At 41.9% G+C, this 26,009-nt stretch overlaps 1 protein-coding gene across 3 annotated transcripts in view; it reads right to left on the minus strand.

Annotated features, from left to right (window-relative positions):
* Window positions 1-26,009, minus strand: part of LOC131697541 (serine/threonine-protein kinase Nek6-like) — a 124,945-nt gene that overhangs the window by 40,491 nt on the left and 58,445 nt on the right. For all 3 annotated transcript variants that reach the window (XM_058987158.1, XM_058987157.1, XM_058987159.1), the window contains exons 3-4: window positions 17,659-17,799; window positions 13,038-13,100 (exon numbers count right to left, since the gene is read on the minus strand). In XM_058987158.1, coding sequence (XP_058843141.1) covers window positions 13,038-13,100; window positions 17,659-17,799 — 204 coding nt within the window. The remainder of the gene's footprint in view (window positions 1-13,037; window positions 13,101-17,658; window positions 17,800-26,009) is intronic.

Genomic DNA, 26,009 nt, shown 5'->3' on the forward strand with positions numbered 1-26,009 from the left:
CGTTTTTAAAATATAAACATTTCATTTCAATATCTTAATCATGTTTTGTGTCAGTGCATACAATGACAATGGACCATGCAACTGTTGTTTTTAGCCTGAGGGCTTGTACCTAATTTTCTATCAGGATCAATTAAAAGTTCTTCAGCAGGGGGTCCCCGAGTGTCACACAGCTTGGACAGCACCAGTTCACGTCCAGGCTGTGCAAAGAGGCCGAACTGAATGCCTGTGCTGTGTGGGGACTCGCTGCGGTGAGGAGAAAAAACATAATTGGACATTCCAAATTGGGGGAAAATAAACACAAATAATAATTGTCTATTTTTATCATGTATGGTATCAACTCCAATAAACGTGTAGCACATATTTATGCTTTTGTAATGCTGTACACATTTAAGTCGTAAATGTATGCGCTGGTTTTGGTTTGTTTAAAAAACACAATTTGGCTACTTTTTGGCTGGTTACTTCCAAAATGTGGTGGGGCATTGCAAAAAAAATATCTGGCAGCACTGATCTGGAGCAAATGACCGGGCTGAGGATATCTCGAGCATCAAGTGAAGGTGTGTGTCAGTTAGTTGACAACGAAATTTAGATTTGTTGATATTCATGATGGAGAAAGCTTGCTGCTTCTCAGGACACACTATTTCAGCAGCTTTTAGCATGTATTTCTCCATCAGACAATGGTTTTGAAGAAACAGCTATTTTGTGAGCAATCACATAGCTTGCCTTAACAGCAGCATCACTTTCAATAGTATTTATCTTTACATGACTTTCCTGTACATGTATCATATTTGTTTTGCCATGGTTTGCTTTATAGTGTCTTTTAATGTTGTATTCTTTCACAACAGCCACATATTGCTTACAAATTAAGCATTTTGGCTTTCCATTCATGTTCACAAAGCAATACGAAATTCCCTGTTTCTCTTGAAACACACGGCACTCTTGGTCCAGCTTTCTCTTCATAAATAATGACATACAAAACGTACAAAATCAGAACTAAAACCCTTTTTTCTGGTGTCACTGGTGTTGTAACTCGAACCAGCTAACGCACTGCCAATTCACCCACGTGGTCACCGATTGACAGCAATCACAGCAACATGACAATCTGTGTTGCTCATGGGGAGGAACTTGCTGTTTGCTGCTGTTTACACATGTGTTCTAAGAGGTGACAGTGAGTGAAATAATCAGTATGTTTTTATAAAATATAATAATTTTGAGGTTTTGGGTTTGTCTTTGTATTTTTATAACTGTCACTCGGCCTGAACCAAGCACCAGGGTATCAGATCAGGCCCTCCACACGAAACGACTTTGACACCCCTGCTCTAGAGTGTGTACCAGGCAGTGCTGCATGATGCACTGCCCTTTCAGAACTCTAGAGTGTGTACCGGGCAGTGCTGCGTGATGCACTGCCCTTTCAGAACTCTAGAGTGTATACAGGGCAGTGCTGTGTGATGTACTGCCCTTTCAGAACTCTAGAGTGTATACCGGGCAGTGCTGTGTGATGTACTGCCCTTTCAGAACTCTAGAGTGTGTACCGGGCAGTGCTGCGTGATGCACTGCCCTTTCAGAACTCTAGAGTGTATACAGGGCAGTGCTGTGTGATGTACTGCCCTTTCAGAACTCTAGAGTGTATACCGGGCAGTGCTGTGTGATGTACTGCCCTTTCAGAACTCTAGAGTGTGTACCGGGCAGTGCTGCGTGATGCACTGCCCTTTCAGAACTCTAGAGTGTATATCAGGCAGTGCTGTGTGATGTACTGCCCTTTCAGAACTCTAGAGTGTGTACCGGGCAGTGCTGCGTGATGCACTGCCCTTTCAGAACTCTAGAGTGTATACCGGGCAGTGCTGTGTGATGTACTGCCCTTTCAGAACTCTAGAGTGTGTACCGGGCAGTGCTGCGTGATGCACTGCCCTTTCAGAACTCTAGAGTGTATACCGGGCAGTGCTGCGTGATGCACTGCCCTTTTAGAACTCTAGAGTGTGTACCGGGCAGTGCTGTGTGATGCACTGCCCTTTCAGAACTCTAGAGTGTGTACCGGGCAGTGCTGTGTGATGCACTGCCCTTTCAGAACTCTAGAGTGTGTACCGGGCAGTGCTGTGTGATGCACTGCCCTTTCAGAACTCTAGAGTGTGTACCGGGCAGTGCTGCATGATGCACTGCCCTTTCAGAACTCTACAGTGTGTACCGGGCAGTGCATTGTGCAAGTGCAAATTGCAATTCTAAATAGACAACTCAATATACTGCATATCTTTGCCCGTTTTTTACCGCATCAAAGGGACTGAGCAAAACTGGTGACAATATCAGGAGTTCACACACATCAAAGTGTTCTGCAACTTTATATGTATTTCTATATAGCAGGTTGTGTGGTCCAGTGGTTAAAGAAAAGGGCTAACCAGGAGGTCCCCGGTTCAAATCCCACCTCAGCCACTGACTCATTGTGTGACCCTGAGCAAGTCACTTAACCTCCTTGTGCTCCGTCTTTCGGGTGAGACGTAATTGTAAGTGACTCTGCAGCTGATGCATAGTTCACACACCCTAGTCTCTGTAAGTCGCCTTGGATGAAGGCGTCTGCTAAATAAACAAATAATAAAATAAAAATAATTTCTCTAAACGTAACGACTATCAGTGTGACCAAATAGCTCGATTTTTGTTTTATCACTCCACAAAACCTTTGACCAGAACTCATATCCATCATTCAAATGCCACTTTGCAAACTTTAAGCGATTGTCCTTGTGACGTTTTCCTTAGAGTGTTTTTTTCCTTAGCCTGTGACCATTGAGACCTTCACCATGCAATACGACCTATGGTTGAAATGGAAACCCCAGTCCCACTTGTGGCCAATTCACTTTAAATATCTTTGTCAATCAATTTCAGATTGTTATTAACCTTCCTCACAATTATTCTACTTGTTCTTGGTGAAAGAACCTTCTTTCTTCCAGACAAGGGAGCGTTGTGACAGTACCATGAGTCTTGTACCATGGTCTTCAGATAGCTCTTTACTTTTTCCTGTATTGACTTGGTATTGACAGCAATCATCCTATGCCTAACTCTTTTATACTCTCTAAGAATGTTCCCCTACAATCCAGCATTTTCTAGACTTTTCTAGCATTAGGTTCTCCTTTATCATATTGAAATTTCTAGCACCTTGTAGACAATACTATCATAGCATCAAAGGGTATGAATACTTTTGAATTAGCATTTTTAGAGTTTTGCAAAGGAAATTATATATATATGGCCTGATTAGGGAATGAAGTGCCAATTTAAACCAAGCTATTCTGAATGCAGACAAGAAAGAGGATTTGTGGGTGATCATGAACAAAAGACTTAAGAGCAAGGCATTTGTTCAATATTAAATAGATCTGCAAGACCACACTGTTCTTTATGTTTCTTGAGGGTGCCGAACCCAGCACTTGAGTTGTAATACTGCCAAAAATACTTTGCTTATTAAGATTTTTAAGACTGCCTTTCTTTAAAATGAAAGAATTATTTTTACTCAAATAATATTAAATTGAGAACTGTTATTGTTACCTTTTTCCTATTCTAGGAGACGTTTCATTTTTATATTACATTATATTATGTGAGACTTACAAAATGACTGTAATACAGTGCATGTTAGGTAACACTGGAATTATTTTGTTAGCTCTGCACAGTAAATTAAATCAAGTTAAACCCTGGTAAAGCATAGGGCTGAACTGTATGAAATCTATGCTGGAATGCCATTATTCATATGTTTCTGAGCACAGCAGCATGTAAATATCTGTATTAAATACAAATAAGCAGCAAAAAAAGTGGATAAATCTTGTTATTTCCCCTCTTGGAGATGTGAAAATGAAAGTGGTTTAATAAATTGATCGAAACAGTGGCTAATCTATATACCACCATGGTTTAGATACCGTAATGAAAAGTGCTCTCTGGTATCAACGTTATGGAGATTAAACAGCTAACAGTGCATGTGTGTCGATTTATTGTATTTCTGTTTGATAAACACACCCACCCCTTGTTATATCACCCCTCACTATACTGCGGGTTCGGATATATCGCGGTCCTGGAGTAGACTCCCCATTTTTACTGTCTAACTGCGTATGCCTTAGCTGCAATATACATAGGCACTTAGAATTACTGTTCATTTTATTTTGTGCTGCACATCACAAACAACAATATACAAAACAATTAAAAACAAAGCATTAATATCGTACTGTTGTCATACACACATGTATTGCACAATAACACAAAGCAAATTAAATATCTACTTGCTGAAGCGGTTTTTATTTTAGCCAACGAGGTGTTCACTTGTGGCAGCAATACACTAGCAAAAGTCACAAGACAGTGTCATCAGCTCCCTAGCAACAAGCCTCCTATGTTGGGAGTGGATTCTTTCAATGCAGCGGGTTTGTGCATTTGAGAAAGGAGAGGAAGACTCATTAATTGGAGACTGAAGTTGATGAGAAGCAATTACCCTCCGCTGTACGAATTAAAATGGTGTGCTGCTTTTTATACGAAAAATGAGAAAAAGCAGGTTGCGTAGAGGATTTATATTGGACCCTGACGCCCCTGATTAAAACGAGGGAGTGGTTGTACAGTATTTGTTATTAGTCTCTCGCTATATAGTGGATTTGTATTGGTCCCGACACCCGTGATATATCGAGTGGGTGGGGTATGTTAAGCGCCAGGAAGCATGCTATTTAGTGATTAAATGACAATAGTATTCCGATTCGCTACTGTTTACATCAATAGACCCGGAACAGCGTTTCCTAGTTGTGTCTTGTTTAACGTGTCTATTTTATTTTATTCATATACAATTGTTGTTGATCTGAACAAACTGTGCTTGCCCAGACTACATTAATATGAGATATTTACAATTACTTCAACCCACCTATATTTGGTAAAGTAATGTGCATTTTTATATTACTGCATGTGTCAGCCTAAATTTAAAAGGTTCAGATATTTTATTTTCAAAAACAATGTGACATCTAAACAAAAAGCCTCTTTTCTAGTTAATTTCTGGATCAGTTGTCAGGAAGAAGTGTAAACATCCAAAATTGAGCCCTGGTTCCCCAGTGCTGTTGCCAAGGCCACACAGTGCATCAGTAGTTTGATAATGTGCTTCTATAGGGCACTGTGGCACCACCCAGGGCTTTCATTACAGGAGACATTTTCATATCCTACCAGTCATGTAGATCAAGCAGGCACCGCTTCTCTTTTGTGCCAAGAATCTTTATTTTATTTGTTGCTTTCAGGATTTCAGGATCAATTAATGACTGCTGATAAAAACACATGCTACTATACTCTGCACTATTTAATAATTGTTAAAGACTAGTCGTTTTTAAAATATAAACATTTCATTTCAATATCTTAATCATGTTTTGTGTCAGTGCATACAATGACAATGGACCATGCAACTGTTGTTTTTAGCCTGAGGGCTTGTACCTAATTTTCTATCAGGATCAATTAAAAGTTCTTCAGCAGGGGGTCCCCGAGTGTCACACAGCTTGGACAGCACCAGTTCACGTCCAGGCTGTGCAAAGAGGCCGAACTGAATGCCTGTGCTGTGTGGGGACTCGCTGCGGTGAGGAGAAAAAACATAATTGGACATTCCAAATTGGGGGAAAATAAACACAAATAATAATTGTCTATTTTTATCATGTATGGTATCAACTCCAATAAACGTGTAGCACATATTTATGCTTTTGTAATGCTGTACACATTTAAGTCGTAAATGTATGCGCTGGTTTTGGTTTGTTTAAAAAACACAATTTGGCTACTTTTTGGCTGGTTACTTCCAAAATGTGGTGGGGCATTGCAAAAAAAATATCTGGCAGCACTGATCTGGAGCAAATGACCGGGCTGAGGATATCTCGAGCATCAAGTGAAGGTGTGTGTCAGTTAGTTGACAACGAAATTTAGATTTGTTGATATTCATGATGGAGAAAGCTTGCTGCTTCTCAGGACACACTATTTCAGCAGCTTTTAGCATGTATTTCTCCATCAGACAATGGTTTTGAAGAAACAGCTATTTTGTGAGCAATCACATAGCTTGCCTTAACAGCAGCATCACTTTCAATAGTATTTATCTTTACATGACTTTCCTGTACATGTATCATATTTGTTTTGCCATGGTTTGCTTTATAGTGTCTTTTAATGTTGTATTCTTTCACAACAGCCACATATTGCTTACAAATTAAGCATTTTGGCTTTCCATTCATGTTCACAAAGCAATACGAAATTCCCTGTTTCTCTTGAAACACACGGCACTCTTGGTCCAGCTTTCTCTTCATAAATAATGACATACAAAACGTACAAAATCAGAACTAAAACCCTTTTTTCTGGTGTCACTGGTGTTGTAACTCGAACCAGCTAACGCACTGCCAATTCACCCACGTGGTCACCGATTGACAGCAATCACAGCAACATGACAATCTGTGTTGCTCATGGGGAGGAACTTGCTGTTTGCTGCTGTTTACACATGTGTTCTAAGAGGTGACAGTGAGTGAAATAATCAGTATGTTTTTATAAAATATAATAATTTTGAGGTTTTGGGTTTGTCTTTGTATTTTTATAACTGTCACTCGGCCTGAACCAAGCACCAGGGTATCAGATCAGGCCCTCCACACGAAACGACTTTGACACCCCTGCTCTAGAGTGTGTACCAGGCAGTGCTGCATGATGCACTGCCCTTTCAGAACTCTAGAGTGTGTACCGGGCAGTGCTGCGTGATGCACTGCCCTTTCAGAACTCTAGAGTGTATACAGGGCAGTGCTGTGTGATGTACTGCCCTTTCAGAACTCTAGAGTGTATACCGGGCAGTGCTGTGTGATGTACTGCCCTTTCAGAACTCTAGAGTGTGTACCGGGCAGTGCTGCGTGATGCACTGCCCTTTCAGAACTCTAGAGTGTATACAGGGCAGTGCTGTGTGATGTACTGCCCTTTCAGAACTCTAGAGTGTATACCGGGCAGTGCTGTGTGATGTACTGCCCTTTCAGAACTCTAGAGTGTGTACCGGGCAGTGCTGCGTGATGCACTGCCCTTTCAGAACTCTAGAGTGTATATCAGGCAGTGCTGTGTGATGTACTGCCCTTTCAGAACTCTAGAGTGTGTACCGGGCAGTGCTGCGTGATGCACTGCCCTTTCAGAACTCTAGAGTGTATACCGGGCAGTGCTGTGTGATGTACTGCCCTTTCAGAACTCTAGAGTGTGTACCGGGCAGTGCTGCGTGATGCACTGCCCTTTCAGAACTCTAGAGTGTATACCGGGCAGTGCTGCGTGATGCACTGCCCTTTTAGAACTCTAGAGTGTGTACCGGGCAGTGCTGTGTGATGCACTGCCCTTTCAGAACTCTAGAGTGTGTACCGGGCAGTGCTGTGTGATGCACTGCCCTTTCAGAACTCTAGAGTGTGTACCGGGCAGTGCTGTGTGATGCACTGCCCTTTCAGAACTCTAGAGTGTGTACCGGGCAGTGCTGCATGATGCACTGCCCTTTCAGAACTCTACAGTGTGTACCGGGCAGTGCATTGTGCAAGTGCAAATTGCAATTCTAAATAGACAACTCAATATACTGCATATCTTTGCCCGTTTTTTACCGCATCAAAGGGACTGAGCAAAACTGGTGACAATATCAGGAGTTCACACACATCAAAGTGTTCTGCAACTTTATATGTATTTCTATATAGCAGGTTGTGTGGTCCAGTGGTTAAAGAAAAGGGCTTGTAACCAGGAGGTCCCTGGTTCAAATCCCACCTCAGCCACTGACTCATTGTGTGACCCTGAGCAAGTCACTTAACCTCCTTGTGCGCGGTCTTTCAGGTGAGACGTAGTTGTAAGTGACTCTGCAGCTGATACATAGTTCACACACCCTAGTCTCTGTAAGTCACCTTGGATAAAGGTGTCTGCTAAATAAACAAATAATAATAATAATATATTTTACACTAACATACTTACATGTAAACTCTGTAATCATATGCTGGGTGGAAATCAGCTATGTGACTGTTAAATGTGAGTAATGTTACCGGAGTTGCACAATACCCAAAATGTTGCAAAACACAAAACAAAATTAGCTAGGGTACAAAAGCAGAAACTCCGCCTTCCAGTTCTCATCTCAAACCGAGACGGTCTTCACACACTGCCTTCTCAACTCCTCACTCAAACTGAGCCGGTCTCCACACTGTGCCTTCTCAACTCCTCACTCAAACTGAGCCGGTCTAAACACTGTGCCTTCTCAACTCCTCACTCAAACCCAGCCGGTCTCCACACTGTGCCTACTCAACTCCTCACTCAAACCCAGCTGGTCTCCACACTGTGCCTTCTCAACTCCTCACTCAAACCCAGCCGGTCTCCACACTGTGCCTTCTCAACTCCTCACTCAAACCCAGCCGGTCTCCACACACTGCCTTCTCAACTCCTCACTCAAACCCAGCCGGTCTAAACACTGTGCCTTCTCAACTCCTCACTCAAACCCAGCCGGTCTCCACACACTGCCTTCTCAACTCCTCACTCAAACCCAGACGGTCTCCACACTGTGCCTTCTCAACTCACTCAAACCCAGACGGTCTCCACACAGTGCCTTCTCAACTCCTCACTCAAACCCAGCCGGTCTAAACACTGTGCCTTCTCAACTCCTCGCTCAAACCCAGCCGGTCTCCACACTGTGCCTTCTCAACTCCTCACTCAAACCCAGCCGGTCTCCACACTGTGCCTACTCAACTCCTCGCTCAAACCCAGCCGGTCTCCACACTGTGCCTTCTCAACTCCTCACTCAAACCCAGCCGGTCTCCACACTGTGCCTTCTCAACTCCTCACTCAAACCCAGCCGGTCTCCACACATTGCCTTCTCAACTCCTCACTCAAACCCAGCCGGTCTCCACACTGTGCCTTCTCAACTCCTCACTCAAACCCAGCCGGTCTCCACACACTGCCTTCTCAACTCCTCACTCAAACCCAGCCGGTCTCCACACTGTGCCTTCTCAACTCCTCACTCAAACCCAGCCGGTCTCCACACTGTGCCTTCTCAACTCCTCACTCAAACCCAGCCGGTCTCCACACACTGCCTTCTCAACTCCTCACTCAAACCCAGCCGGTCTCCACACTGTGCCTATTCAACTCCTCACTCAAACCCAGCCGGTCTCCACACTGTGCCTTCTAAACTCCTCACTCAAACCCAGCCGGTCTCCACACTGTGCCTTCTCAACTCCTCACTCAAACCCAGCCGGTCTCCACACTGTGCCTTCTCAACGCCTCACTCAAACCCAGCCGGTCTCCACACACTGCCTTCTCAACTCCTCACTCAAACCCAGCCGGTCTCCGCACTGTGCCTTCTCAACTCCTCACTCAAACCCAGCCGGTCTCCACACTGTGCCTTCTCAACTCCTCACTCAAACCCAGCCGGTCTCCACACTGTGCCTTCTCAACTCCTCACTCAAACCCAGCCGGTCTCCACACTGTGCCTTCTCAACGCCTCACTCAAACCCAGCCGGTCTCCACACACTGCCTTCTCAACTCCTCACTCAAACCCAGCCGGTCTCCGCACTGTGCCTTCTCAACTCCTCACTCAAACCCAGCCGGTCTCCACACTGTGCCTACTCAACTCCTCGCTCAAAACCAGCCGGTCTCCACACTGTGCCTTCTCAACTCCTCACTCAAACCCAGCCGGTCTCCACACTGTGCCTTCTCAACTCCTCACTCAAACCCAGCCGGTCTCCACACATTGCCTTCTCAACTCCTCACTCAAACCCAGCCGGTCTCCACACTGTGCCTTCTCAACTCCTCACTCAAACCTAGCCGGTCTCCACACACTGCCTTCTCAACTCCTCACTCAAACCCAGCCGGTCTCCACACTGTGCCTTCTCAACTCCTCACTCAAACCCAGCCGGTCTCCACACTGTGCCTTCTCAACTCCTCACTCAAACCCAGCCGGTCTCCACACTGTGCCTTCTCAACTCCTCACTCAAACCCAGCCGGTCTCCACACTGTGCCTACTCAACTCCTCACTCAAACCCAGCCGGTCTCCACACTGTGCCTTCTCAACTCCTCACTCAAACCCAGCCGGTCTCCACACTGTGCCTTCTCAACTCCTCACTCAAACCCAGCCGGTCTCCACACTGTGCCTTCTCAACGCCTCACTCAAACCCAGCCGGTCTCCACACACTGCCTTCTCAACTCCTCACTCAAACCCAGCCGGTCTCCGCACTGTGCCTTCTCAACTCACTCAAACCCAGATGGTCTCCACACTGTGCCTTCTCAACTCCTCACTCAAACCCAGCCGGTCTCCACACTGTGCCTTCTCAACTCCTCACTCAAACCCAGCCGGTCTCCACACTGTGCCTTCTCAACTCCTCACTCAAACCCAGCCGGTCTCCACACTGTGCCTTCTCAACGCCTCACTCAAACCCAGCCGGTCTCCACACACTGCCTTCTCAACTCCTCACTCAAACCCAGCCGGTCTCCGCACTGTGCCTTCTCAACTCACTCAAACCCAGATGGTCTCCACACTGTGCCTTCTCAACTCCTCACTCAAACCCAGCCGGTCTCCACACTGTGCCTTCTCAACTCCTCACTCAAACCCAGCCGGTCTCCACACTGTGCCTTCTCAACTCCTCACTCAAACCCAGCCGGTCTCCACACTGTGCCTTCTCAACTCCTCACTCAAACCCAGCTGGTCTCCACACTGTGCCTTCTCAACTCCTCACTCAAACCCAGCCGGTCTCCACACTGTGCCTTCTCAACTCCTCACTCAAACCCAGCCGGTCTCCACACACTGCCTTCTCAACTCCTCACTCAAACCCAGCCAGTCTCCACACACTGCCTTCTCAACTCCTCACTCAAACCCAGCCGGTCTCCACACTGTGCCTTCTCAACTCCTCACTCAAACCCAGCCGGTCTCCACACTGTGCCTTCTCAACTCCTCACTCAAACCCAGCCGGTCTCCACACACTGCCTTCTCAACTCCTCACTCAAACCCAGCCGGTCTCCACACTGTGCCTTCTCAACTCCTCATAAAACCCAGCCGATCAGCCACTCTGTCTTCTCAACTCCTCATAAAACCCTGATCCTCGGCACAGATGGCTGCTCTATAAACCTGAATTTAATGACTGCAACATTACAAGTACAATTTGTAATGTGAGAAACGTATGATTTTTTTCCATGAGTGCAATTGTAAATGATAAAAATGTCATCCAGTTAATTTATGTAACTGTAAAGTACAAGTGGCATAGGACCTATCACTTAATGCGAGGTGAGTTGGTGATGATTTGATTTGATGAATTGCAGATGTATTGATTTGACGAGTTGCAGCTGTAATGATTCCGGCAGAGAGAGAAGGGAGTTCCCATTGCTGAAACTGACAGGTCTAACAGCTGGCCCTAAATTACAGTGTATACTGTAGTCTACTGAGGAAAACTGCACCTGCACTGCATTATCAAACATGCTGGCCTGCACACTGTCATTAAAGAAAACTGCTGGTCAGGCTGGATACGAGGATCCCTGAATAACTTTGCTTCTGTATTTTTGTCTTGTAAATGACTGACAGAAATCTGTGTGGACTAGAGGTGAAACATTTAATGGAAAGATATACTTGTAACAGAGTACTACATTACCACAGTGTTGCCATACTGCAAAAAAACATCAATTAAAAATGAAGTAGAAAACTTTGAGAACAACAGGTCTCCTGTTTTCCATATGATGGGACTACTTTATTTTCTAGCAATTATGTCAGAGCTATATGTAATGGCCAGTGATGGGCAATGCACTGCCTTTATGGATTTTGTCCCTGTCGGTGAGAGGTTAAAAGCTCTCTGACCACAAATATAGACAAGACCAGCTCTTTTGTATAGTCTTTAAGATACTCACTTGTGGTGTGTCAGGTTGCCGGTTTGTGCTCAGCCTCCGCCCTGTTACACATACAGTACCTGCCTTGGCCGTAATTCAATATAATGACCAATTAGGTCACCATGACCTACAACCAGTATGTCCAGTATATGTTAAATGTTACATACAGAAAGATGGACAGGTTTCACCACACAATATCCCCAGATTGTGATACTGTCATCAATGTATGGTAAATAATGCTACCATTTTGTATCACAGTTGGATAAACGGTTCTCTAGATGTATGTCAGTGTTATGACAAGTAGGACAGAAGGACGGACAGACAGGGACCTCCATGTATCCCCAGATTGTGACATATGAATATCTTTAGCAAGTCTCATTCACACTTGGATAAGTGGTTACCTAATGTAAAACTCTAGGGTGATGCAAAGTATGACATCTCTATAAAGTGGCTACAATACAACAACAACAACATTTTATTGATATAGCGCCTTTCATAGCAAGTATCCCAAGGCACTTTACAAGATTTAAACAAACTAAAAGAAAAAGTACAATTAAGTACAGTTAAAAGCCAGTTAAAAGATCAGTTCGATACAATTAAAAGCCCATTTAAAATAATAAGTCTTTAAAGAAGTTTTAAAAAACTCCAGAGTGTCTGAACGTTTAATTTAATTTGACAAGGAGTTCCAAAGTCTGGGTGCATAAACAGAACAAGCCCTGTCACCCCGAGTGTGCGACCTGGAGCTGGGGACAAGCAACAGACCAGCCTCAGAGGAACGCAGGCTGTGAGCAGGGACACAGGGAGTAAGCAGCTCAGCAATATATGAAGGAGCAGTGCCAGTTAGACCTTTATAGGTTAGCACTGCAATTTTAAAATCAATCCTAAAGTTAACAGGCAACCAATAGAGTTGACATAGTACAGGTGAAATATGATCATGAGATTTTGATTTTGTTAGGATACGAGCAGCAGCATTCTGGACATATTGGAGGCTTCTAAGAGTATTATTAGGAACAATATGAACTGTTTTGCTATTGGTACTGATGTTGTTCTGGTTCTATTCAATGTAACTGTGTTGTTGGATCAACAGATCTACAGTAAATAACACTGCCCTGTAATTATTTTTTTTTAATTATTTTAGTATTTAGATCTGCGGCTGTTTAGATCATTTGACCTCAGAAAATAAAATAAAAATCTATCTGCAAACATGTGAAAACCCTAAATCTCACCTTTAAAAGGTCGATTTCCTTGATGTAGTCTTGTCTTGCCTTTGCGTCCATCAATTCAAATATCTGCAGAAGGGAAAGCATTATATTCATAACATTATATTCATTCACAGAAATAAATCTGGTAGAGAAGCAAATCCCAGGGGATGCCACTAGCCTTAAATTCTGCTATGTGAGTAAACACTTCGAAAATAATCCAATCGCACTCTATCATACTGCCAAAGTAAAAAGCAAACAGAATTGTATTTTACATTAATTGGTCCAGTGAGATGTAGCAGCACAATCTTTCCACCATTTCTTGTCGCTTTGTATACTGTAGTTCTTAGTTTTGGTTTGTTCATATGGTACCTTTCAATGTCGTTTGTGGCTACTCTCAAATCACCCCCCCCCCCCCACATGTTCCTTTATTTTAGGTCACTGATGTAATTTCACTGCTTCCATGCAAGCTTTACCTACAGGGAGCATCAGCTGGATAAAAAGCTGAGAATGAGTAAAGGCTTTTTTTAGGGTCTGGATTTTAATTAAAAAAACCTGAGTTAAGTTCTGCTTTTGGTGTTTGTTTATCCAAACTGTACTGTGGCCTGTTATTGCTGGATAACAGGATTTGGAATCTCATTGCAAGTGAATTGCCAAAGGATTCCTCTTCGATAAGTACAGGCGCATCGAGTGTACATGGAGATAAAGTCTTCCCAGTGGATACAATCAAAGACTTCATGACATTTCTTTGTCCAAACTACCATGACGTGTTATTGCAGGATAACAGGATTTTGAATCCCAATGAAAGAGATTCCACTTATCTATCTGTCTGGTATCACTAGTTTTGAGTGTTGTTATGCTGATACACGTCTCAGCATGCTATAAAAATTGACAGCATTACAACTCAATATATTTTTGCCAATTATATCACTATGCAGCATGTGGTGAGCACTGTCAGAACCACCATATCATATCTAAATGGTTTTTCTATTTGTTTTCAGCAGAGAATGCTGAGATTGTATCTCATACAACACAGAAGTGCACAGTTCAGATTGGCGACTATTTCAAGAGCTCTTCTTAAGAGGGTTGCATCAAAGAATTCCTAATATGGGGCTTCACAGTGTATCATATGTCGGTAAATATACAGTGCCTTGCGAAAGTATTCGGCCCCCTTGAACTTTGCGACCTTTTGCCACATTTCAGGCTTCAAACATAAAGATATGAAACTGTAATTTTTTGTGAAGAATCAACAACAAGTGGGACACAATCATGAAGTGGAACGAAATTTATTGGATATTTCAAACTTTTTTAACAAATAAAAAACTGAAAAATTGGGCGTGCAAAATTATTCAGCCCCCTTAAGTTAATACTTTGTAGCGCCACCTTTTGCTGCGATTACAGCTGTAAGTCGCTTGGGGTATGTCTCTATCAGTTTTGAACATCGAGAGACTGAAATTTTTGCCCATTCTTCCTTGCAAAACAGCTCGAGCTCAGTGAGGTTGGATGGAGAGCATTTGTGAACAGCAGTTTTCAGTTCTTTCCACAGATTCTCAATTGGATTCAGGTCTGAACTTTGACTTGGCCATTCTAACACCTGGATATGTTTATTTGTGAACCATTCCATTGTAGATTTTGCTTTATGTTTTGGATCATTGTCTTGTTGGAAGACAAATCTCCGTCCCAGTCTCAGGTCTTTTGCAGACTCCATCAGGTTTTCTTCCAGAATGGTCCTGTATTTGGCTCCATCCATCTTCCCATCAATTTTAACCATCTTCCCTGTCCCTGCTGAAGAAAAGCAGGCCCAAACCATGATGCTGCCACCACCATGTTTGACAGTGGGGATGGTGTGTTCAGGGTGATGAGCTGTGTTGCTTTTACGCCAAACATAACGTTTTGCATTGTTGCCAAAAAGTTCGATTTTGGTTTCATCTGACCAGAGCACCTTCTTCCACATGTTTGGTGTGTCTCCCAGGTGGCTTGTGGCAAACTGTAAACGACACTTTTTATGGATATCTTTAAGAAATGGCTTTCTTCTTGCCACTCTTCCACAAAGGCCAGATTTGTGCAGTATACGACTGATTGTTGTCCTATGGACAGAGTCTCCCACCTCAGCTGTAGATCTCTGCAGTTCATCCAGAGTCATCATGGGCCTCTTGGCTGCATCTCTGATCAGTCTTCTCCTTGTATGAGCTGAAAGTTTAGAGGGACGGCCAGGTCTTGGTAGATTTGCAGTGGTCTGATACTCCTTCCATTTCAATATTATCGCTTGCACAGTGCTCCTTGGGATGTTTAAAGCTTGGGAAATCTTTTTGTATCCAAATCCGGCTTTAAACTTCTCCACAACAGTATCTCGGACCTGCCTGGTGTGTTCCTTGTTCTTCATGATGCTCTCTGCGCTTTAAACGGACCTCTGAGACTATCACAGTGCAGGTGCATTTATACGGAGACTTGATTACACACAGGTGGATTCTATTTATCATCATTAGTCATTTAGGTCAACATTGGATCATTCAGAGATCCTCACTGAACTTCTGGAGAGAGTTTGCTGCACTGAAAGTAAAGGGGCTGAATAATTTTGCACGCCCAATTTTTCAGTTTTTTATTTGTTAAAAAAGTTTGAAATATCCAATAAATTTCGTTCCACTTCATGATTGTGTCCCACTTGTTGTTGATTCTTCACAAAAAATTACAGTTTCATATCTTTATGTTTGAAGCCTGAAATGTGGCAAAAGGTCGCAAAGTTCAAGGGGGCCGAATACTTTCGCAAGGCACTGTAATTATTACATTGAAATCCTCAAGTATCACTGTGCTCATAGGATTATGGGCACCTTGACCTCCCTTAAAATGTTCTTTGAAAGATTCAGAGCTCTTTTCATTCTTTTCAATGCTGTCAGAACAATTTACTAATGTCATATGCAATATGTAATATTGATTTGGGGCTCCCGAGTGGCGCATCCAGTAAAAGCACTCGCTAGAGTGCAGGATGCGCTCTATAGCCTGGACGTCGTGAGTTCGAATCCAGGCTATTCCACAGCCGACCGTGGACGGGAGCTAGGTCAGCCAGGGTGTCCTCGGCTCACCGCGCATCAGCGACCCCTGTAGTCTGGCCGGGCACCTGCGGGCTTGCCTGTAAGCTGCCCAGAGCTGCGTTGTCCTCCGACGCTGTAGCTCTGAGGCGGCTGCACGGTGAGTCTGCAGAGTGTAAAGAAGCGGGCGGATATAATATCGATTTTCAATTACCACTCGCCACTCATTAGTCAAGTAGCATTTTAGTGTGTGTGAACGTATTTAGTTTTAGTTTTTCTTTCACCACTCTTAATAGCGTAGTCGCCCCAACGGTTTTGAACTTTTTTTTTTTTTTTTTAATTTAGTGGATGTGCCACTCGGGAGCCCCAGTTTTGGGCAGACTGGAGAGACACATGGCAAATGACATTTCATATAGAAAAGTGTAAAGTATTGCACGTAGGTAATGAAAATGTGCATTATAAATATCATATGGGAGATACTGAAATTGAAGAAGGGATCTATGAAAAAGACCTAGGAGTTTATGTTGACTCAGAAATGTCTTCATCTAGACAATGTGGGGAAGCTATAAAAAAGGCCAACAAGATGCTAGGATATATTGGGAGAAGTGTTGAATTTCAATCAAGGGAAGTAATGTTAAAACTTTACAATGCATTAGTAAGACCTCACCTAGAATATTATGTTCAGTTCTGGTCACCTCGTTACAAAAAGGATATTGCTGCTCTAGAAAGAGTGCAAAGAAGAGCAACCAGAATTATCCCGAGTTTAAAAGGCATGTCGTATGCAGACAGGCTAAAAAAATTGAATCTATTCAGTCTTGAACAAAGAAGACTACGCGGCGATCTGATTCAAACATTCAAAATCCTAAAAGGTATAGACAATGTCGACCCAGGGGACTTTTTTGACCTGAAAATCGAAACAAGGACCAGGGGTCACAAATGGAGATTAGATAAAGGGGCATTCAGAACAGAAAATAAGAGGCACTTTTTTACACAGAGAATTGTGAGGGTCTGGCACCAACTCCCCAGTAATGTTGTTGAAGCTGACACCCTGGGATCCTTCAAGAAGCTGCTTGATGAGATTCTGGGATCAATAAGCTACTAACAACCAAACGAGCAAGATGGGCTGAATGGCCTCCTCTCGTTTGTAAACTTTCTTATATTCTTATGTTTTGAACATCTGAGAGCTGTTGGTATTTCCTGTTATCAAAAAAAAGAGTGGATACGAATGTATATCTGGATTGCTCGGCATAAAAGCGGTTCTGGCTTTAGGTTTGTGAGATATGAGGACGCTCACGCGCCCTCGGAACGTCTGTGCTGTGTGGGGACTCGCTGCGGTAAGGAGAAAAAACATAATTGGACATTCCAAATTGGGGGAAAATAAATAAAATAATAATTGGTCACTCTAAATTTAAAAAGAAAAAAGTGTCTAATCCGAGTTCATTTTAACAAGAATTGACTGTATATGCTTTTTACTCTAGACAACATTTAACTAACTACCACAGACTGTCCTTCCTAGAAAATAATATCTCTTGAATGACTTAAAATGTAATATTGAATGGCTTTAAATGGTTCCATCATTATCTTAGATCAATTTGTTAGTGATAAGTGTGGAAGAAACATACCTGGACTTTCTTCAGTGCAACCAGTTTCCTGTCGTGAAGAAAGGTAGCCTTGTAAACCTCACTGAACTGCCCTCTGCCGATTTTCTTCTCTATCTGAAAATCCGCAAGCGTGCATCGGTACGGGTATGTGGACACATTCCTCTGTTGAGAAAAACAGACATGTTCAGTGAAATGGACAGTATCCCAAAGAAAGAATGACTATCAGAGGTCTCTTTTTACAAGAGGTGTGATCAGCAACCCAATTCCTAATCAATATTCGACAACGATAATTGATGCACTGAGAGCCCTTTAGTATTCAAAAGCAAGAAGCAAAAAAAAACTACGTTCAGAGTGAATGTTCAATATTTCGTTCAGAATAGCAGATGTTCAATATTACGGGGTCCCAAATATTTGTATGTTTTTGTGATCTCAAGCAGGTAACGTGGTCACAGACACGTTTTAGTTTTCTCTTAACAAACCTGGTCTCAGAACCGAAGAGGGTAGAACTGAAAACATGCATGTGCATTCTATCATACATAGTCATATAATTCAGGCTTGAAGTTTTTGGGTTTTAATTTTGATCACATGACTTCCTTTTAAACTTATTTTGAGCCAATTGTATTTCCTCAGAAAAAGCTGTTAATTACAAAATGTTACCTGTTTTTACCTTCATATCTTGACTGAGTTTGTTCTGAAAAAAATTATCTTAAACTCAATTAGTAGTTTTCTCTTTATTAGAATGCAGAGAAGCTAAACAACTACTATTTAACATTTAAAGGGAGGTAGAGCTTTGGAAAATAAAAACCGAAAAGTTCAAGCCCTAAATATAATACATGCATTGAGAAAACATTATTATTAAAGATATGCGTTTCTGCCATTTCTCACCTAAAAACAGATACAAACAAGAGCTTCAGTTTAGCAACACGCACGGAAAGCTCATGGGTACTGGGTAGCTCGCTATAAGGCAGGCTCCAAACAGGGTGATCAATAATTGATTCATTCAGCAATTGTTGCATCTCTACTTGTATATCACTGGTGATAGGAATAAAGTGGAAAACGTTATATTGTCTGTCCAAATATCATGCTTACATCTGTACATTTATCTTGAGACCCGCTTATCCTATTGTGATGGAATTCAGTTTGGGCATGCCTCCATGAAAGTACTTCAGGGTATACAAAGCTAGGTCACTGGTCATTGAGAAGACAATGTTTGATTAACTTTGCATATACAGTACATTGGGGTAGAATAGTTACATAAAACCTACGATCTCTGTTGTGCAGGGTAGGGAGGGTGAGCCAGGTCAGGTTTGTATTGACCTGTTCTGAGATTCAGCCAGGACCTCATATGAAGAAGGGCAACTCCTGAAGCACTGACATCCAGGGCAGTGGAGCTTCACCCTCCCCCAACACGACTTCATGCACTGCAGCAGCCGATTCTCCTTGAAGGTCCCTCGTCCAAATACTAAGCAGGCCTTGCCTTGCGTGTAGGTGGTACGAGATAAAGCTCCAAGGCTGAATAATGTGAACTTTCTTTATCAAGGATTATATGAGCCAAATGCAAACCACATTCTTGAAAGGTGACATTTTAAAGAGTGTCAAGGCCAAACCACATTTATTTTTTATATCAATACAACTTACTCGCTAGGCAACAATGTTGGAATCAATAGACAATACTGTATTTCTTTTTAGCAAGCAAATCACTCCCCAAATAACATTACAGAATACATTGTAGCAATGCACGACTCCTATCAAAGGGCTGTATCTACACACGTCTTCTAGTTAGCTGGCACTGAGCTGGGGTAGTTACAAAAGCTTTAATAGTGCTGACAATTGATTTTGACCTTTGCAAGTAACACTTTCTGTTGAATTCAGCTGATTTTGAGAATGCGCTTTTTAACATATTTTCAAATCAAACAAAAGGTCACTTCATGATAGTTTTCATAATTGTGGCTGCTCTTGTGAAGAAGGAACCAACATGCAAAGACTGAAAATGATGCAGTAATAAAAGGTGTGCTTGTCATTGAGACAGTCAATGAACTGTTGTATATCAGTCTGCATTCCCAGTTCACAGAGCAAGCGCTGAGGTGTTCACTTTCATTAATTGATGGAGGCTTTTTCGTTAGCACTGTTTTGTGTTTAAGGTTCTCAAAGGTCTGGTTCCACCTAGCGCTTTGACAGAAAGCACTAGCATTGGCTATAGTTTATGCTCTCAGGATTCAGTAAATTTGGCTGTTGAAAGGATTCGAACACATATGGGAGAATTACTTTTTGCACATCAACTCCTGAAGACGTGGAACTATTTTCATCATAGTATGAAGATGCAGTCTTTTTTTCTCTGGTTTTAAAGATCGTATTTGGGAATTGGTTACTGTACAGCCTCCTGCCAATGCTTCTCCTTCAGTCCACATTAATAATATATGTCAAACCTATTTATTCTGCCATTTGATCTCTGTAAGCTGTTGATTAAGTTTGAACCACACATGTTTAATAGTGCTGTTTGTACTTTGTGATTGTTCTTTTTTTGATTTTTCCAGGACCCCCTTGTAAATGAGGCTTTGGCCTCAATGGGTAAATCTCCTCGTTAAATAAATAAAATAAAAAAATGGATGCATGCTTTAACACAGTGGGAATCTAGTGCAGTACCATGGCACCATATCATCAGATTTAAAAATGCATTGGTGTCTGCTTTCTACACTCTCCCACAATATCTGTGAAGTTGCTTCATTTGAAACCAGACCTGGTACAGACTGTGATGCACACAGTCACCCACTGAAGCCTCCTTGCCTCTCTGTCTCTCTGACCTGGTACAGCCTGTGATACACACAGTCACTCACTGAAGCCTCCTTGCCTCTCTGTCTCTCTGACCTGGTACAGACTGTGATACACACAGTCACTCACTGCAGCCTCCTTTCTTTCTGTCTCTCTGACCTGGTACAGCCTGTGATACACACAGTCACTCACTGCAGCCTCCTTTCTTTCTGTCTCTCTGACCTGGTACAGCCTGTGATACACACAGTCACTCACTGCAGCCTCCTTTCTTTCTGTCTCTCTGACCTGGTACAGACTGTGATACACACAGTCACTCACTGCAGCCTCCTTGCTCTCTGTCTCTCTGACCTGGTACAGACTGTGATACACACAGTCACTCACTTCAGCCTCCTTTCTTTCTGTCTCTCTGACCTGGTACAGACTGTGATACACACAGTCACTCACTTCAGCCTCCTTGCCTCTCTGTCTCTCTGACCTGGTAAATGCATTTTGTTCATTGTTGGGTTAAAAGTGTGTATTGTGATTGAAAGTATCAAATGAAAGGTACACTTTAAAATAATGACAGCAAATTCCTATGAATTCCAATGCATTAGTTACTATTCCTGTGGTGTTAAACTAAGCATTCATTATGAATTACAAAATAATAACAAAACATGTGTTATTCAGATGTTACTCCTATGAAGCTATTGAAATGAATATGAATTTCTGGTAATTATGTTAAAGTGTTACCAAATGTAATAATAACAGCCCATTCAGACAGCTATCTTATTGACTGAGTATCTTAAACTACACGGTGTCAATTGTTAAGGGAACCACTGCCGTATAAAACACATTTATCAATACAAAAGAATACAAGGCCGCAGCCAGCTATGAGGCACACTGTAACTTACTATACATAAGAGCGTCAGGATTTTACATGGCTGGCTACGGCTCTGGAATGGGACAAAGACTTCCTTTGAAATCCAGAACAATCGAGTGTCCTTTGTTATATGTAGTTGTAAATGTAGTATTAATTAACAAGAGAAACATTTAACTATAGTAACAGTAATTACTAATTTCATTGGCTGATTATTGCAAGACTGGTCAAACTAATCAAGGCAAGAAGTTAGCTGCCATTGCTAGGACTGACCTGTGTCTGCTCTTTGTGTTCGTGGACAGGGGAATACAGCAATCTCGCTCTCCATTAAAGCTGTATTAATGTAATGAGGCCTGATGGGCTGTGATCGAGAATGCAAATCTAGGTCATTGCATATGTAAATGTGCAGCTGGGGTCTTGTGCAGAGCAAGAGCATATCAGCTGTGGTGTCTGGGTGTCAGCAAGCATTAACTCCAACACTGCAGTTACACACGAGTGCTAAACACACCCCAAAACCATCACAGTTTGTGCCAGGAAGCATTCTTGCAATTACAGATAATGTCAATATTGCATTTGATCAAAGGCAGCCTGATGTTTTAGCACTAAGTAAAATGTCACCAGGTTGCTGGAGGGATGTTTTGTTTACTGAGCATTTTGATTGCAGTTTTCAGAACGCACACACAGCATGTGGAAAAGCAGATCAAATTAATCACTCTTGTGTTAAGTGCTAACCAATCTTTTTAATTCATTTTCTTACCTCTTATTAGATTTCGCAGTATTATTACTGCCCTTCTTATTAGATTTAGCAGTATTATTACTGCTCTTCTTATTAGATTTAGCAGTATTATTACTGCTCTTCTTATTAGATTTAGCAGTATTATTACTGCCCTTCTTATTAGATTTAGCAGTATTATTACTGCCCTTCTTATTAGATTTAGCAGTATTATTACTGCCCTTCTTATTAGATTTAGCAGTATTATTACTGTCCTTCTTTGAAGATCTTTTGGGTTTTATTTTTTGTTTGTTGTTAATACTTTAATGTACAAAATAAAACTGTTTCTTGATAGTCAGTTGGACACTGATCGGTAGGTCACATGACCTGATTGCAGCTAGATGGTTGAAGTAAAACTGAGCTACAGCACAGGAAGTGACTTCATTATTATTATTATTTTATTTCTTAGCAGATACCCTTATCCAGGGCGACTTACAATTGTTGCAAGATATCACATTATTTTTACATACAATTACATTATTTTTTACACATTATTTTTACATACAATTACCCATTTATACAGTTGGGTTTTTACTGGAGCAATCTAGGTAAAGTACCTTGCTCAAGGGTACAGCAGCAGCGTCCCCCACCTGGGATTAAACCCACAACCCTCCGGTCAAGAGTCCAGAGCCCTAACCACTACTCCACACTGCTGCCCACTTCATACCAGGAAGTAGCAGCAACTTTTACTACTATAGCTTTGTCTTGGAAATATCTGAAGATCTTTGACAGAAGAAAAGACGGCTAGTGATAACATTGCTATTCCTAATAAGAGGTAAGAAAACTGAGTATAAAACTTTGGTTAGCACTCCTCGTAGCACCCTCTAGGGACTGTGGCCTACAGTAAACGGAGCAGGGTTAAGGTTGTTCCTCAACTGTAGCACATAAGTGGGAGGGGTCATTGGAAACTGTAAGTGCTGATCTGCAATGAAATGGTAGCATACAACCAACTGGTCATCAATCGCCCTGTATCTGTAACCAGTGCAACTTCCTAATGTTGACAACCAACTGTTCTGTCTAGTGCTCTGCGCACATTGAGTACAAGGTTGGGGCAGAACAATGGACTGAAACATACAGTGTAGTAAAATCCTGAAAACAAACTACTTCAACAAATTGCGCTTGATTAAAACAAGTGTCCTACTTTTCAGTGGAAAAAGTCAAAGGTGCAGGAAGCTCCCAATTTTGCTTCTTTCTCCACATAGAGTTGTGAAAACCACACCTCGTGTGAAGTGCTTCAGCCAATGGGCATCTATCTGTTGTAGTTCTATTATATCCCCCAATCAGTTCTCATTGTCGGGACATACTCTATATTAACACTAATTATCAGAAGTGTCAGCTCACTTGAGGATGAGTCTTTCTGCCAATTTCAGGCACTTTAGCTGAGAAGCCTTAACAACATTGTGATGACCTGGAGTGAAATTCACAGCCACATGACACCTCTCATTAGCGCACTGTCATAGCCACATCGTCTTCAGCCTTTGTTTTTTAGTTTTTTAATTATGCAGAGTGGGTCAAAGGGTTGAATGAGGAGCTACGTATTATTTGGTTGCATTGCTCCATGTGGTTGAATGAGGAGCTAGTTATTAAATCGCTTGCATTGCTCCATGTGGTTGAATGAGGAGCTAGTTATTATTTGGTTGCATTGCTCCATGTGGTTGAATGTGGAGCTAGTTATTATTTGGTTGCATTGCTCCATGTGGTTGAATGAGCAGCTAGTTATTAAAACGCTTGCATTGCTCCATGTGGCTGAATGAGGAGCTAGTTATTATTTGGTTGCATTGCTCCATGTGGTTGAATGAGGAGCTAGTTATTATTTGGTTGCATTGCTCCATGTGGTTGAATGAGGCTCATTTTGTGGAAGATTTGTGTGCTGCAGGAATTTTGTAAGTCGCTGTTTTACATCAAAATTACCATATGTTCCCTTTCAGATACCCCAGGCAAACTCTGAAGTTTTCATTGGTACCAAGTTTTTGTGGGTTTGTTTGGTCATGTGACAACAAAATACAGCTATTATTGTAAACAAAAATGATACTTTCTCATACAATTTATTATACCTACATCCCATTTAGTCCCTAGAATCTTAATGTTTGATGTAAGATTGTAGAAACGTTTAAGCTGCTGGATATGCCTGTGCCTATGTGTAAATCTTTTCATTGGTTTTGGGGGGTTTACATGATCTAGACAGACACCAGGCCACTTTGACTTTTACACATTCGTTGAAAACAAATACGATTTAATGTGAGAGAGGATTTCCTAACTCAACTTGTTTGTGCGTGTGCCCTGACCTCGCACAGGAACTGCTACAGTAGCCTCATCATGGATGGTGGTGAGGAGGTACACATCTTTTTTGTCAGTGTATTTAACTGCCAGCAGCTCCTCACAGCGCATGCCTCTGTTTGTTGGCTACCAACTGTCATGGAAATCCCTTCCTGTTGTGTCGCATTGTACCACAGGCATTGTATCGGTGTGTACAAGGCCCTAAACAGAGGGATCTCTGTGTAGAAGTTGGCTACATACAATTGGTAGCCAAGATTTAGGAGGGTAAAACAAGATCCCACACAATTCTGTCAGTGGTCTGGAAGCATGGGGGGCAGCCAGGTGGCTCAATCTGAGAGTCCTTCCCTGTGTACACTCTGAACCCATGAGTGTACCCAGTGGAGCTCTCACACAGTTTGTACAGTTTAATCCCATCAGAGATAGTAGCAGAAATATAGTAGCATATAGTAGCAGAAATATTTTTTAAGGCCAGGCTGCGAGCCTCTAGAAATTAAAAGGTTCTTAAGCTCTGGCAAGCCAATGACCTCATTTTTTGCTGTTCAATCTATAATTTTAGTAATTGTAAACACACATAATTTAGAAATTAAAAAAAATAAAATAAATAAAAATACTTCAACACTTAATCTTTGATTTTTTTTTTTAATTTGGAATTCTATTTCTTCTGGATTTAAATATTAGTAATGAAGAGTGTTTTAGGATCTCATAAGCACAATCAAACCTGGACTGAAATATTTAACCTCAGAACTTTATAAAAATAACTATCAAAATAACAACACCTCAAGAAAGATTTAACATAATTTTTTTTATTTACATTTTTACTACTCTGCAACTATCAAAACACAAAATGCTGTGTAGTATCAGAGTTAAACCTCAAATCCCATTTGCACAAACATACAGTAATGGGGCGTGTCAGATTGTGCTTATTGCTGGTGTTTCTTCTTAACTACGTGAGTGATACAGTCATGACGCCCACCATGTTTCACAGAGAAGTCTGTCCAGCAGTATTCCAGCAGAGATTGAGACACTCAACGTCGTTTAATGAATGACCATTCTGTGGTGAATTCTTCGCAATCTTTTAGATGGAGGAGAGTGGCATTTTTTATTTTGATTTGTGATTTCTATTTTAATAAGTGATAAGTAAGGCTGGGATTTTGTTACGGAATGTTGTACTAAAAATCACGGTGCAGTCACGGTAAATTTGTTCAAAATCACGGAGGAAGGTGGAAATGGTGTGTTAAATCACAGGGATGAAAATGCAACTTCACAGCATATACAACTATAAACACAAATGTTCATTTTACATTCGGTCAGGTTTCTGCTGGACAGCAAACAAAAACTGTAGGTTTTACATACCTTTAAAAAATAGTGTTTGAAGTTGAAAGACTGTGTGCATTTGTTGCTTCTGCTGTGGTACAGTTTGCAGTTTTTACGTTTTGGTTTGTTTGTTTGTTTGCTTACATATTATTCTGATACAACACGTCGTACATTTGATGCCTTTCTGGAGTGCTCGTCATCCCGGAGTACATTTTTGTATGCAGAAAACGTTTACAGCAAAAGCTAGGAATCTCGTTTCCATGTTTTTCCAGAACTGGTAAACGTTGCATTTCATTTCACTGACAATTTCACAGTAAGCATGATATTCACGCTGTGCTACACAGTTGTCTTCAAACAGATACTTTGCTCGATTTGGGTCAAAGA

Source organism: Acipenser ruthenus, chromosome 15 (assembly GCF_902713425.1).
Source record: "Acipenser ruthenus chromosome 15, fAciRut3.2 maternal haplotype, whole genome shotgun sequence".
Lineage (NCBI taxonomy): Eukaryota > Metazoa > Chordata > Actinopteri > Acipenseriformes > Acipenseridae > Acipenser > Acipenser ruthenus.